This window comes from Eutrigla gurnardus (genome assembly GCF_963514095.1).
Source record: "Eutrigla gurnardus genome assembly, chromosome: 14".
Lineage (NCBI taxonomy): Eukaryota > Metazoa > Chordata > Actinopteri > Perciformes > Triglidae > Eutrigla > Eutrigla gurnardus.
The window spans coordinates 13795521-13810302 of record NC_139937.1 but is presented as its reverse complement, the minus strand read 5'-3'; the positions used below and the strand labels follow the sequence as shown (position 1 = coordinate 13810302).

The window sequence follows — 14782 nt, the reverse complement described above, 5'->3', positions numbered from 1 at the left end:
GAGACCTTAGTGGCAAATCTTTGCATTAAAAATCGAACGACCTTTAAATGTTATTTGCTAACTTTATCAAGACAATCCCAATGAAATTGCTCCTTTCAAATCATAGAAATGAGGCTTTAAACAATACAGATATCCTACTTGTGCTGTTGTTAAATGCATGTACTGCATGCATGCAGCTACAGTGAACCTAAGGGGCCACAAAAAGGTCAGCAGTAAAAAAGTGCACTTGTGCAACCCCTGGGCCATATACATCACTTTCCCCACACTTCACTTCCCCTGCAAAGAGCTGTAGAACCTAATGGATCTTTACAGGACAGGCCTCCTTCGAGCATTATCTGGCCCAGGATTAAATCCCAGGGAAATCAGGGAACTCCAAAAATAGCCTGCATATGCTTCTGGATGTAGATGGAGGGGGTTGAGAATACAAGGGTAAAGAGGAATGGATTTTCGATATAGGGAAGAAAAAAAAGAAGCTGCACGGAAGAAGAACGCTGTGTAAAGATAGCACCGCTGTGATTAAATGAAGGAACATCTTGGAGTCTTCTAACTTCTGAAATACACACAGATCTTGTTTGAAGGGATGGTTTATTTTGTTTTGCTGTTACAACTTGAGTTTTCATTTGATAGCTTAGTCCACTGTTACTCACTGTATAATAATAATAAACATTGTACTCACCAAAATAATTGCTACAGTTTATAACCTGACAGCGGTGAGCCGTATTATCTAAAACAACCTATTGCACTTGCCTGCCCATCTGGAGCAGTACGGGGGTCAGTGTCAAGGGCACTTGGACATCTCTTCTGAGCTATAGCTGCCAAATTTTGGCTAACAATGATCTTCAGAGCGCTGGTATTTTTGTTCACATATCGCGGGAATTATCATTTAATAAAGTCATATTTGGTGTGATGTAGAAATGATACACCTCCAACATCAGTGAGCTGTTTTGTATTTATATTAACATCCATACCAGCCCGAGTGAAACATGAGAGATGACATTTCCACACCTTGAATTTTCTTCAGTTGTGTAAGTTGCAAGGTCAGTCTGGGCCAAACATGCAGATTGTCCTTCTTCCCTCTCTCTCTCCCCATCCATCAGTCCAGGGGAGTGCTAAAACGACTTACTGTACACCGTTATGCGCCGTGATAAAACATTATGGATGTCCCCCAGACAGGCTTTGCCCTCTGTGGCCCTCTAACCAACAGCTGACAACAGTGATTACCCTCTTTGCCTCCCAGCTGCTATTCTGTCGGCAGCATAAACACCAGAGCCCGGTTCAGCGTGCTAGACACTCTCCATTGAACAAGTCACTGGCCTAATGTGGCCATGATAGTCCAAACAGCTTAAGGCCCGCTCTCATGATCGGGGAGCGGAGGACACATAGCATGTAAATCTCATCTTTGCATTTATTTGTCTTGTTTTGGAGCTATAGACGGACTTCATTTAGAGGCGGCTGATCTCAAGGTTGAATCGGTCACAGTTCCACCTCCGCCTGTGCCTGTTCTTCCTCTCCTCACAGCCCTCTGCCTCCCCCCAGCCCACCCTCAACGTCTGTCAAGAAGGATTTGAGTGGGCGCCAACGTGGAGGTAGTTCCGGCCTTTCCCCCTTTCTTTCCCGGAAGCTTTATTAACAGTGGCACACCACAATTGGGCACTGATCTCTGGCAAAGGCGCTGTGTGTGTGTGTGTTTTTTTTTCTTCTTCCAGGGAGCAGGAAACTCATCACGGCCATAAATTGTGAGCATCAGCAGTCTGTGCCCCGGCCCTGCCTGTTTTTTTGCCACCGACTCCGAGGGCCCCCGCTAAAGTGCTGATTCAGGACGAAGGCAGAGCGCAGGCGGTGGCGGAGTTCACCAACAGCAGGCTCTCCATCACTGTGACAGCTCAATAAAAACCAGTGTAAACTATTAATTGGATCATTAATTATTGATGCAGGTTTTTACTACAATTCGAGGGGCGAGAGCAGAAAAGAGGCAGGGGTGAAACTGCGTGTATGTTTGAATTTAGTCGCCACGCTGGGGAAGGTGATACAGTGTCACGCTGAAGCCCCGGTGGAGGCAGCTCAGAAAACATTCACTTGTTTCTAAAACAGAGGATTATATCTAACTTCTACTATTAAGCACATAACACACCGACGCCGCCTATAGAAGAGGAACCTTATTTAGGTGCGAAAACAGATCCGGAAAGCCATTAATGAGGATGTAACTTAGACTCTCACTACATATTGTCCACCTCTCTGCTATAGTTAGCCAGCCGGCCTCTCCTTTTCTGTCTGTTCGGCAATATTATGAGACGGCATGTCAGGGGGATCAATAAAGAGGAAAACACAGGGAGAGGACCACCGCGATAAATCAGCCTCCAGCGCTCTCAGGCACGAGCTGGGCTCATTACAGCTCGTACACTAGGCTTGGGCCCGTTTAAACATTTTCAAACCGGTCTGATACTAAGCCAAAGACCGGACCGAACCGGACCGAACCGGTTATACCAACCTTTCCCACTATGCGTCGCACTTGCCATAGCCGACCCTCCCCAAGTGATTCATTTTTTACACAGAAGATTGCGCCGTAATCACGGAAAGGAGAGTCAAAAACACGCCATGATCGTACCGTTTATAAATAACTTTGCTAACATAAATTAAACCGGTTTAGCCCCGTATATCGAACCAACCGGTGGAACTGGATATCGTCCCAACCCAATCGCTCACACTCACTCCTCCAGTTTCCTCCTCCTTCTCATCTCATCAACCCCTCCTCCTCCCTCGGCGCCCCAACCCCCAATCCCCTCGAGGCGTCGGAGGTTTGAAGGCGTGACGTGCACCCTTGCTTAGCCTGCCGTTACACACTCATCTCCTGACCCAGTGAAGCTGAGTGCACAAATCCCAAAACGCTGATGGGCCACATGTGGCTAAAAAGGTGCTTTCTGCCCTCTTTTCTCATCTCTCCCGTTGAGGCCTCACAATTACAATCGGTGCTCTTTGCTTAGCTGCTGTTTTTTTTTTGTACCTTGACTTGACTTTTTCTTTGAAAGTCATTTTTTCTTTTTATAGCCCAATATCACAAATCACACATTTGTCTCGAGGGGTTTTACAATCTGTGCAAAACAGCACACCCTCTGTCCTTTGACCTTCGTTTGGGATAAATGTGAACACTCTCTACGGTTGATAATCATGTGTGATGCTTGCTGTGCCTTTGCTTGATTGTGTCAGCTTTGTAGACTGAGAAGTGGGAGAATTGGTGTCTAAAAAAAACACCTGGCATGACCAACAGTCGTACCGAATTTGTGACATTTGTAAACTGGATGTCCTGCCAAAAACTGACTGATCTTTCTTTACGCTCGCTACAATGTCACATGTCCAAATCTGCGGCCTACAGTTTGGATCCCCTCTCTGCCGTCTGTTATATAATTAAGTCTGCTCGATGGAGTGCAAACAAGGACACTCCGGTTTAAAATAAAATGGTTCAGTAGAATTTTCTGAACCATTTATCAGACACTCTGCATGCACCATATCACAGCAGCCTTAATTATGTCATAAATTAATGAAACTGCCAATTATAACAAAATAAAGACCAAAGATAGCGGCACGTAATCAGCTATCCGAGGATGTTCTGCAAGCTAGTGTAGTTTGCTACACTTATTCAGGTCAATAGTTCAGCTCTTTCCTTTGTTGTCCCTCTGCTCCTCTGAGGCAGACAGAAACAACAGAAACTCTGACCCTCAACAACAGCCTGTTTTTCTCCCTATTTGTGTTCCATGGCTACCTGGAAACCTGGAAACTCCCACATCAATAATGTAGCACTATTGCTGGGCTGCTTCCTTTAGTGAGGGGTTACATAACAGAGCAGACCGACCGAATTCCTCCCCTCTCCTCTAGATTAAACATTTTGAGCATGTGGCAGGTGCTACTGTACTTTCGTTATTTCTACCATTTATTCCTCCCTCTGTCGGCTTGCGCCTCCTCCTTTCTTTGTGCTTAGTGCTTCGAACATTTCTAAAGTAAAGGCCTCCGTGATTACAGGTTTGACACCAAAATCAATTTGCAATTACGACAACTGTCAAGCAGGTGGAGCAGTCAAGAAGCTAACAGCCTAAACAATTGCTTCTGATGTTGATTCTATGCAAAGGGGCATTTAATTCAGTCACTCTGACTGTTTGCCTGCCAGTGCGTGTTTATACACTTGGACGAGTGTGCCTGTTTCTCCGAGCAGGTAGGACATTTGCCATGAGCGATCTGGTGTCCGTTTCTATTTCCTGGTTCCGATAGACAGCAGGACGGGACATACGGAGCCAATAGCTAGCACACCACTTCAATTAGGTACGCTGTTGCAATAATTCCCATTATTATTTTAAGGTTTAAACACACTTTGGGTAATGAGACCCTTTTTTTAAAATAAAACGGGTAAATCTTAGTTGAAAAATCAATAGAACAGGCAGTGAAAAACCACTTGTCTGTATATGAATCAATACAACATGAGCAGTCATGTCTTTTTTTATTTTTTTACCACCTCCCTTCATCACTGGTCTGAACCATTTTTAAATAATGTCATTTCATTCATATGCAGCAGTGATGATATAAAGGTTCTTAATAAAATGCACTGCTATTGTTATTAACCCAGCTCACCCCGTTTTACTAGACTAGCGCCCTCTCCCTGCTTCCCTGGGTCTGTCAGTTATGCAACACGCCCCGTGAGAACGCACTGATCATACGAAACAGCTGTCGAAGGACCTGGCGAGGTTTTGCCATAAGATGACGGCAAAAAGGAGAGCAGCCGCTTTACATTCATTTCAGATCACAGCCACACACATAAACACCCATCCACGCTGAAACATAAGCCTCCTCCTCCTCCTCCTCCTCTCCCTCTTCTACTCGGAGGCAGCTGGGAGCTGTTACAGAGTATATAGGTAATACAAATAAAACGCAATAGTGCTTTGCACATATGTAAGGCTCAGTGTTTTCGTTCTTTAAAGAAATTTGACTGAAAATGACAGGATTTTATCGAAGAAGCACTCATCAGAAGCTGTCGTGTTTTCTGCCAAAATAAATCACTGTTGATTTAGAATAGAATAGAGAAAAAATATAAATAAGAGAAAAACATTTACATTTACATTTACATCACAGTAGACTCCACTAAAAAGTTGTGTTTTTTCTATCACTGATGCTTTTAATACATCCTCAGCTGTTTTTTTGTTTGTTTGATACATTGAAAGATTTTCTTTTTTCTCGAAAATAATGAGCCCCACACATACAAATACACACATAGACGTACAAACACACAGAGCACATACAGAGACTGTAGACTGGGGGAATCTGAAGGTCATATCTGAGTCAACAGCTGCAAGAATCAATATCAACATGAGACAGTCACAACAATTAAATTATAATGAAATGAATCTCGTCTTTCCTTACAGCAACATTATGTCAGTATAACACTGGAAGAGAATGGCTTTATAATGGCATGAAAAAGCATCTGAGAAATGTGCATTTGTATGGCATAAAGCGACGCTAAATAAAGCTATCTATAAGCAGAGAAAGTAGCAGAGGGAGAGCAGACTGAGAGTTCCTACCTTTCTCACTGACTGACTCACTCTCTATCTCCACGTCCTCACAGCTGGTGTACTCAGGTGTGGTGGCCAGCTCCTCCTCCGAGCTGCTCAGCGACACCTGCCGCATCTTTCCTCCCTTTTTGGTTTTGTGGGGCTTGGGGGGCGGCGGGCGCACCGACTCCGACTGGTCCGAGCTGAGGGAGTCGTTCCTCAACATGCTCTCCATCTTCTCCCTCTTGGTCTTGCGGACGGCTGAACTGGGGTCTAAGTGGTGCTGCTGCCTCCTCATGGGGTCCCCGCCTGCACCCAGGTCACCTCTCCGCAGGTCCCCGGATCGGTCGCCCAGCACGGGGCTGCGGTGCGGCGTCGGGGGGCTGTGGTTGGAGGTCCTGTGGCCTCCGTGGCCGGTGCCCATGGGCCCGGGGGAGGAGCGGTCGACGGAGTAGGAGCGCTGTCCCACCATAGGCGGCCGGCGCTCGGTGAGATGCTGACGGGAAAGCCGGACGGGGCCCGGGTCGTCCTGCTCCGTGTAGGCCAGCGAGACGTCGCTATGGCGGCGCTCGTGCCTCAGGCGGCCCACCTCTGCGTGCATCCTCATCTGCTCCTCGTAGGGCTGCGGCTTGACAGGGTAGCGTGCGAGGTTGGGGTCGCTGCGATAGCGCGCCTGGAACTCCTCCTGGCGCTGCCGCTGCAGGTCATAGTCGCTGGGGGGTCCATCTAGCTCCTGGTCTAGCGTGTATTCCTGGGAGTGCCAGCGTCCGGGGCCCCGCCGGTCCCGGTAGCCCATCCGTGCCGCATCCACATCTGGGTACATGTGAGGGCCCCGCGGAGCCCGCCGATGGTCCCCATCCCCATAGTCAGACGGTGATCTGGGCATGCCGCCGTCCGTCGGGGCATACTGTGAGTGGTCGCCCCCCTCCCTTTGGTCGTATTTTTGGTTTGGATCCCTGGATGCAGATGGGCTTCGTTTCCTGTAGATCAGAAGACGGGAGAACGAAAGAATTTCATTTAGTGGCTGGTTGTTCTTTTAATGCACAGTACGTATCACGGTCCGAGCCCGATGAAAATCTTGTGTTTAAAAGAACTGAGGGGTGTAGCGTGAATGTTGATACTCAATTAGATTTCCAGTGAGGTATCAGTCAGACATGAGCCTCAGCAGAGCTCCATCTCTGAGCAGCTCTGCGCTGCACTGTGTCGGCCCCCGTCAAAACGAAAGGCTCGCTCTGTCTCCATCACACACACACACACACACACACACACACACACACACACACACACACACACACACACACACACACACACACACACTCAGCAGTAGGATGCAGCACCACCAATCTCCCCTCTCGCTGCAATAGACTCTACGTGCTCTCCATTAAGCACACTTTACATGCAATTGGCATGCTACCTTTGTAGGAAATATGACAGGCACCGCCATTCTCCAAAAAAACACGCAGGAAAACAGGTATTTGCGTTACAAAAACATACACCCACGCAGTGAAAATCCCGTTTGATGATCTAGCTTGATTTAGAAGATTGCGGTCTTCACAAAGACAATGTTGTATCCAATATTTGACTCTTTTAGCACCGCGGGCAATCTTTCATTTTCATTTTGATAGCATCTGATTACTTTGTGGATATAGGTGCTTAAATCATCATCATTTGCAATCCACGATAAACAACAGGATGACACAAGATTAACAACACAGCCCGCCTGGATATGACCTGTTTGTATTTTCCAAATTAATAGTGTGCGCGTGCTCGTGTTTGTGTGCTTGTGCAAAGGCCGTGTAGTGAAAGTAGTGCTTTGATAAATGATTTAGAGTTTCACAGATTGCATCCGCGTACACGTGTGTGAGTTCTGTCTGAATGGAAGAACCTCGGAGGAAGGTGTCCATTTATTTATCTGGCCGCCATTTTCCTCCTGGTGACAACATCTGATGTCACAACCTCAAGAACCAACAGCATTAAACTCAAAGGCTTTTGTGCCTTTTGTTTCGAGGGAAGTGAAATCTTAAAACGAGCAGTTACGCTGGACATTATGCCAAAGTTACATTCAGGAGCCCCATATTTCTAAAAATGAGCTATCAATCATTGTATCATCGTCCGACCGTCACAAAGGTGGGTGAAAGCCTGGAGGAGGCCAACTGTGCGTTAATGCATTTATTCTTTTGTTGAGAATCAATTATTCATAAGCCCACTTTTCTCCAACATTTCTCCCACGTTTCTTCCAAAACAGTAATGACATTTCGGTGAGGAAAAAGCTCTGTGAAGCATTCCTTAATTTTGTACGTGACAACTCTCCATAAATTTCAAAGGCCTTCATAAATCACGGCTGCCAGCCTTGCTCAGTGGCCAAGGTAAGGACTCCTCACGTGTGATTGGCTAATCCACTGAACCAGAGGAGGTTTGACTTCCTGCCTGCTTTACAGACCATCTTTGAAGGGTTAAAGAGTGTTCAGTACAAGAGACACGGGCGTAACTTCCTTCAACTTCTACATACAAAAGGAAATACTTAGATTCTGCCTGAATATAAATATGCACAAGAAAACAAATGTCTGCATTGCTTGACCCATAGCCTTACTCATGTGCAACTTCACATTCAACATGAATAGCATATTTCATATGCTAGCGACGAAGCTGAATTTCTGAGCTGATGAAAAGTTGACTTTTTAGGGATATGTGGTTCTAACAGGACAACTACTACAGAAATAGTTACAGAATATGATACACACGTTGATTAAACTACCCAACAGTACATAAAACATTGACATTAGCATACCATTACACATCTACAGCAGGTAAATGCAACACACAGGATAGATAGAACCTGATAGAACTTACATGCTTTTACTGAGTTACTCAGTAGGATGTATGTATGTTAAGTTCATGAACTACTGTTCAGTTTAAATAAAGGCTGCTAGAGAGAGGCAGAAATTGAGCAGTAGTCCAGTACAAAATGTGCTTTCCAGCATCACTGGAACATGAAGTCAAGCTTAACGTAATAGCCGAAAGGACACAATGACATAATTGTTTGGTCCAGTTATAGGGGGGGAACAAATACTAGACAGCAAAACCCAATGACTAAGTCCACTGTTTCAATTTTAACAAATTCTTCAAATGACTATGTATATGTGAAAGGGGTTACAGCTCATTTGCTTTGTCCACGGCCTGGCCCGCAGCTTTCCTGTTCGATTGACTCTCACTGGTCTCATCATCGCAAATCAGCAATCAGCTGTTTTTTGAGCTACCTGCCCAGTACCAAACAGCACACAGTTAGTGAAGCTTTTAGCAGCTAAAGAGCCAGATATTTCCCTATGGAGACCAAACCTGAGCAAAAGGTGAATACTTAAAAGCATGACTCCAACCGAATGTTGATGTTACTCCGTGTTTGCTGGATGACTAAATAGACATCTGCAAACCACCTATAAGATAATATGTCAGCGTTGTGTTTATGGCTTGTTTTGACACGATCAATTTCAAATGATTAATGATGTGTAAATATCATAATTGCCTTCAGTGCAAAGTTATTAATGCAGCTTTGATAACTGCCTGCATTTCAAACAGAAATAATACAGATCCACTCACAATTATTTCATTTTTACATTGTAAATTCCTTAGTAAGTCTCAGTAATGTTTTCCCAATTAAAAAAAAGCACAGGCCCTCTAAATTTCTGAGAGCAAAGGCACCACACCTGAACAACAAGAAAATGCCAACATCGACATTAGTTCATCAATAGCTAGTCCAAGATAAAAGATGGATAGTATTAGCCACAAACTGGTTGCACAACGAGCTATTTCTTGCAAATTATTTTTAACACCAACGATCGAGGGGAAACACAAATTTACAACAGAGGCAGAAAAGGCCATTTGAAGTCCTTGTGATGCAGCGAGCTCACACGAGTGACCTCTCCTTTCTGCTCCGCATCAAAAACCAACGCCTCCTATCACCTCAGCACAAAAACACATCCTCGCTAGTGATTCAGACGCGGCTGGAGGAACACATGACGGTGGCTGCATTATTCATGACCTGCTCCCGGACACCAACGGAGCAGCGCTTCATTCACAAATCCAAAGTGAAGCAGCCGGAGAAATGATATGCTGGTGTAGGGGACAGGCTGGGATGGGAGGAGATGAGGAGTCTGGAGGGGAGGAGGCGCGTGCACGAGAAACATCTTTTTATAATGACCTGATGATGATGGATATGTGTGTGTTTCAAGTGTGCATGTCTTTGCCTTTCTAGCTGAATGTGTGTTTTCTGCGCGCTGGCTAAGAAAGCCTCACTCCAGCCCTCAGCGTCTCCTCTGGGCTTCAGGCTAATGTCTCCTTTGGGATGTTGTCTTGAAATCCTACACCCCGAACACACACATGCACCGCAGGACATGCGCGTAGCCAACTGCAACAAACATTAACAAACTGCCCCCTTTGACGAGCTCTAACTCGTCCCGACTCGATGTATCACATTTCCCTGCGATCGTTTAGTCCCGCGTGTCCTTCCTGTCCAAACAGAGCAGCGTCTACGCCAGCTAGCGCGTCGGCTAGCGAACCACACGCCGTCGGCCCCCGAACCAGCCTTCGGTGAGTACAACAGAGCGGTGGCGCAGCACTAAATTTTGCACTTTGCATTATTCCCCCATTGCTCCAGCTGCCACTGCTACTGTAATAGCCTCTCTGCAGATACCTCTGAGCTCTCCACAGCGCCGCCATAACACACTCTGCTGATCTTAGATTTGCATTCCAGCCTCGGCGACACAGACGGAGACAGGGAGCGGAGAGACAAACTGTGAAAGGGGAAGGGGGGGGGGGGGAGTCATCCACAATGTATGGGAGTTGGATTGAGTGTGAAGATGCCGGTTAACTGTGCTATGCTGCATTCAGCTCGTGAGGCTCGAGCGTGAAGCGGCAGGATGGGAACACTGTGGAATCGTGATGCTGCGCATGGAGCCCGGCTGCTGCTGCTGCAACAATTGAGTCACGAGCCGCACGGTGACGTACTCCTTCCATCACCGTTCCCTGAGATAGCGGGGATGCGTGCGCGACGTCAGCGCGGGCACGGCACCGAGCCGCAGCACGGGCCTGCAGAAGATCGACCGGCAGTGAATCATCCTAACAGGCCGACAATAGAGAGGCACGTCCGCTGTCTGCTACGGGACAGTGTGGGAATACGGGCCGCTGTGCCGTTCTGTATACATTCCCGCTGTGGGAATAAAGCAGCCCTCGTTTGCTGCTGTGCTGCTATTCGGAGCTAACTATAGAAATCCTCTGCTGTGAAGCACGAGGCCTCATTCAGCTGGAGACAAGGACGGTGAAGACAATAAGACTGGATTCAGGGGAGGGCGACACCGGCAAAGGGACCACATCTAACATGGAGAAAAGAGATTCATGCACCTAAGACACTGTAAGCGTGGACATTCTTTTGGGTCTCATGACTGTCATTTTCTGATATCTGCAGATTTGGCATCCAAAGTAAAGGAATCTCTGTGGCGCAGAGGGGTAAACCTTCATAGTCGCAGTCAATCACAAAAAGACACAGACATCTCTAAGATGCTGTGTAAACATGGTTTCTGTTTTTTTTGCTTTCAGTACAGCCTTATGCACATCCAGTGCTTCTAAATTCCAATATTATAATCATCCTTTTAAAGTACACTCTCCTTATCAAAAGCAGCGTAATGTATCAAATCCATGGCTCACAAAAATCATGGGATTACACTATGGCCCCGAAAGATTAAAAAGCGTGACCCTAAAAGATTAGAAGCGACCTGACATGCTCGCCACGATAAAACCTTTACTTGCTGTTATTTTTCGCAAACGCCACACACAAAAACCAATCAGTGAAATTCCCCCCGATGCACTGTGGCGTGAGGAGAAGTGGCTCCGTCGGCGGGGAGGTGGTCCTGCCTTGCAGGTTCTGACCCAGTGACGGGATCTGATCGGAAAAAAACATCCACAACCAGGTCCCGGACTGCAAATAGATTGTCTCACTGTGTCATTCTCTCACTGGCTGTAATGCTAATTAAACATTTGCTCCATACTGTGATGATGATTATTTATTCAATTATTCATCTATCTTGGTAAAATTAAAACAAGGAAAGGAAAGTTTTAATGCAGTTGAACTGCCTTGACTTTTATATTTTATGAAATTTAAATTAGATTAATATTTAAGTTAAAAAAATTAAGTTACAGTACAGTTGGAGGTTACTTGTGTAGCAAGAATGATCTAATTGCTCTGTATTTGGAGAGTTCCTTCAGAACAAATGCCTGTGATTGGTCAGTTCACAGATTTAATGCACCAGAGACATTTTCAATGCAAAGTGACCAAGCGCAATCTATTGTGGCAAAACTGTGATTGTGGTGATATGATTGCCTCCCTGTCTCAGTCAGTCTGCTCCTCTCACAGCCTTTGAGAGCATTTGAAGTGAAAAACAAAAAGAAAGAGAGTGAGAGTGAACATTTGGCCCTTTTCTTTTGACAATTTCCAAAGCTAGTGAATTAGACAACGTGGGCTCTCCGTCCCCACACCCATTTTCCGAGCAGATATGTTGATGATCCATTTAAAACCAAAGAAATACCACAAGATAATCGAAAGACAATGAAGAGCGATGCCTCGCTGATGTTGCCGGGTTCCTGCTCTCGGCTACATGTGTAGACACTTTGAGACACACACACTGACAAAAGAAATAAATATATAAATGCATATGTGTGCCATGATGAAGTTGCTGCTGTGACAATTACACCGCAAGGCAAAGAAAGCTACTGCTACTGTTGTTTAGAATTAACTGTAGATGTTGTGCAAAATGCACAACTTGCTGCACATGCAAGCTGCCTTATATTCTGTTCTGGGATATTCAAAAGAAAATAACATATTCATACAATTTAAATGTTAATAAGGTCATGTTAACTCTAAAAATCCATTAACCACACTGCATTATCATACATTCTGCATCCATATTTCAGTCTCAATTGTGATAATCAGCCTTACTGAAAGTAAACGTCAAATCCTGGGCTGTAGCTCAGCTCAAATCTCTGTCTGTGTCTGGCTGCTCCACGCAAACACATGCCCTTCTGTTTCCCAAAAGCAGTCCGGTCCAATCCCAACGACCTGCTACCAGCGCTGCCTCGCAGCTTACGACCGGCCTCTTGTCGTTTTCCCAACCCTCTCTCCGTCGGCAGAAAAAAAAATGTCCTTGTTTGATTTCTGGAAAGCTACGGATGATCTGCAGACAGCAGCAGTAAATGTAGTCCTGCAGCAGCAGCAGCGGCGCTCTCCGGACCGAGCGTGTGACACCACCTCCGTCTGATCCGCCGCTGCCGAAGAAACATGTTAAATAAGGAAGCCAAAAGCAATCAAGGTGAAAATGTAACGCTGCCCCCCGTGGGGACTGTGCCACCTCTACTTTTGTGGATAATGGAGAGGAGTCAAATGAGAACAAATGAGTGGCGCCGTGTTGCAGAGCTCTCCTCTTAGAGGGAATCTGGCCATAATCCTGCAGCAACCCGACGGTTCAGCTGCAGCTCCTAATATCCAAACAATACTGTCGTAGCAGCGCGACCTGCTCCGTCTGTGACGGTCTGCTGCACCCGACAGTGACCCGCCACTCTGCTGGATGCGGATGGATGCCACAGCTTATGACCCTGCTGCAAAGCCTTCTGGGGGACTTGAAAGCAAGCTGACTTTCAGGTTTAACGCCAGGCGTCACGTGATCACCGCGATTGGCTGGCGGTTGAGCAGCGACCCCGTTCAAACCCGCCCTGCCGCTCAGTCCGACGCGCGAGAAAGGATTACGATCCTTGGTTGATTACTAGCTGACATCCATCACCAATCGCAGGCAGAGCAGGAGGTCTCACCTAATCTCATTCAGCCCGAGGTCTTATGATCCTTAAACTGAACAAATTACACGGTTTATGTATACTTTTTTGCTGTTGTTGTTTTTATCCACAGGGTGGATTTTCAGGCATCAAATCAAATACAGAGGAGGAAGAGAGTGATGGAGAAGTAGAGGGAGGAATAGATAGAGAGAGATTTCTCTGCTCCATAATTCCTGTGCATTACAAAATGGATCAAAGACTTTTTTTTTCTCTCCCCTGGTTCTGCACCATGATGACGTAGTTGTTTTTTTTCAGTGACCTGGTTTGATAAGTCTACTCGGTGTACGTGGGTGGACGAGTGTATTGTGACTCACTGTGTCTGGCTGTTGTTAAAAAGTCTTTCTTCCTGCCTTTTCCTCTTCACTCTCCTACCTCGACACATTTCACATCTGTCACCGCGTTTCTCCGATCGCTTCCCCTCCTACGTTCCTCCCTCCTCGTCTCGGCGCTCCCTTGAGACGGGGGGGGGGGAGCGAAGACGCGCTACTCGAGGAAGTTCTGTTTGTGATGTGCGGTGGTGACAGCTGACTGACAGGAGCGTGGAATCAGGGAGGGCAGGTGGGCTGTTGACACGGCGTTTCCCGGGACAGAGGTTGCGACGAGGGGAAATGGTAAAGGACCTTTGGGGTGTGTTTTATCCCTGGAGACATGAATGGGGCCAGGCTGCAGAGCTCTGAGCCACTCTGAGAGACAACAAGACAACTTCAGACCATCGGTGCTGACATGGCGACCCTGAGAAGGACTCTTGCTTTGCTACTGCTGCCTTTTTTTTCCTTTCAATCACAAAAGCATTTGCCATAAATTCCATATACTGCAACCTTCACCATTCCTGGCATCACTCTGTTTTGAAAATGATATGGAACTAAAGCAGTCAAGCTTGAATCAATGTAAATCCATGCATTTCAAAAAGTCAAACAGTTCTTGGTCCTGTATTCTGTGCTGGAGGAAAATCTCCCATGGTGCTGATAAGTGGCGCTCCCACTCCTCTCCTCGAGTACGCCCCATCCTGCGATGATTTTATTCTGTAGTCTCACTCCTCCTCGCGCATCAGATCTACTTAAGGGGCTCACACTTGATGCTGACACTGTTCAGGTACATCTGCTCCCGCTGCTTCAAAATAGGCATTTCATTGATGTGAATGGATCATGAGAGAAAAGATGGGCCAGTAACTAGCAGGAGAGCAGGTACTTGAGGACCGGATTAGGAACTGCTATGCTCATGGCAGGAAAGTTATCCGACAGCTTTCCCACCACATCCGTCCACTTATCGTAGAATGGAAAAGGAAGGACACATTTCCTACTGTCCCCTCTGATAATATCAGTTTATAGATAGTTGTTGATTAGGGGTGGGTAACAATATCGATACGGCAATATATCGCG

General features: G+C 46.3%; 1 protein-coding gene across 20 annotated transcripts in view; it reads right to left on the bottom strand.

Moving 5' to 3' along the window:
* The window catches only part of rims2a (regulating synaptic membrane exocytosis 2a), a gene marked incomplete at its 5' end in the record, with an annotated part of 127899 nt that overhangs the window by 60888 nt on the left and 52229 nt on the right, over positions 1–14782 (bottom strand). For all 20 annotated transcript variants that reach the window (XM_084026310.1, XM_084026291.1, XM_084026308.1 and 17 more), the window contains one exon: positions 5562–6511. In XM_084026310.1, coding sequence (XP_083882436.1) covers positions 5562–6511 — 950 coding nt within the window. The remainder of the gene's footprint in view (positions 1–5561; positions 6512–14782) is intronic.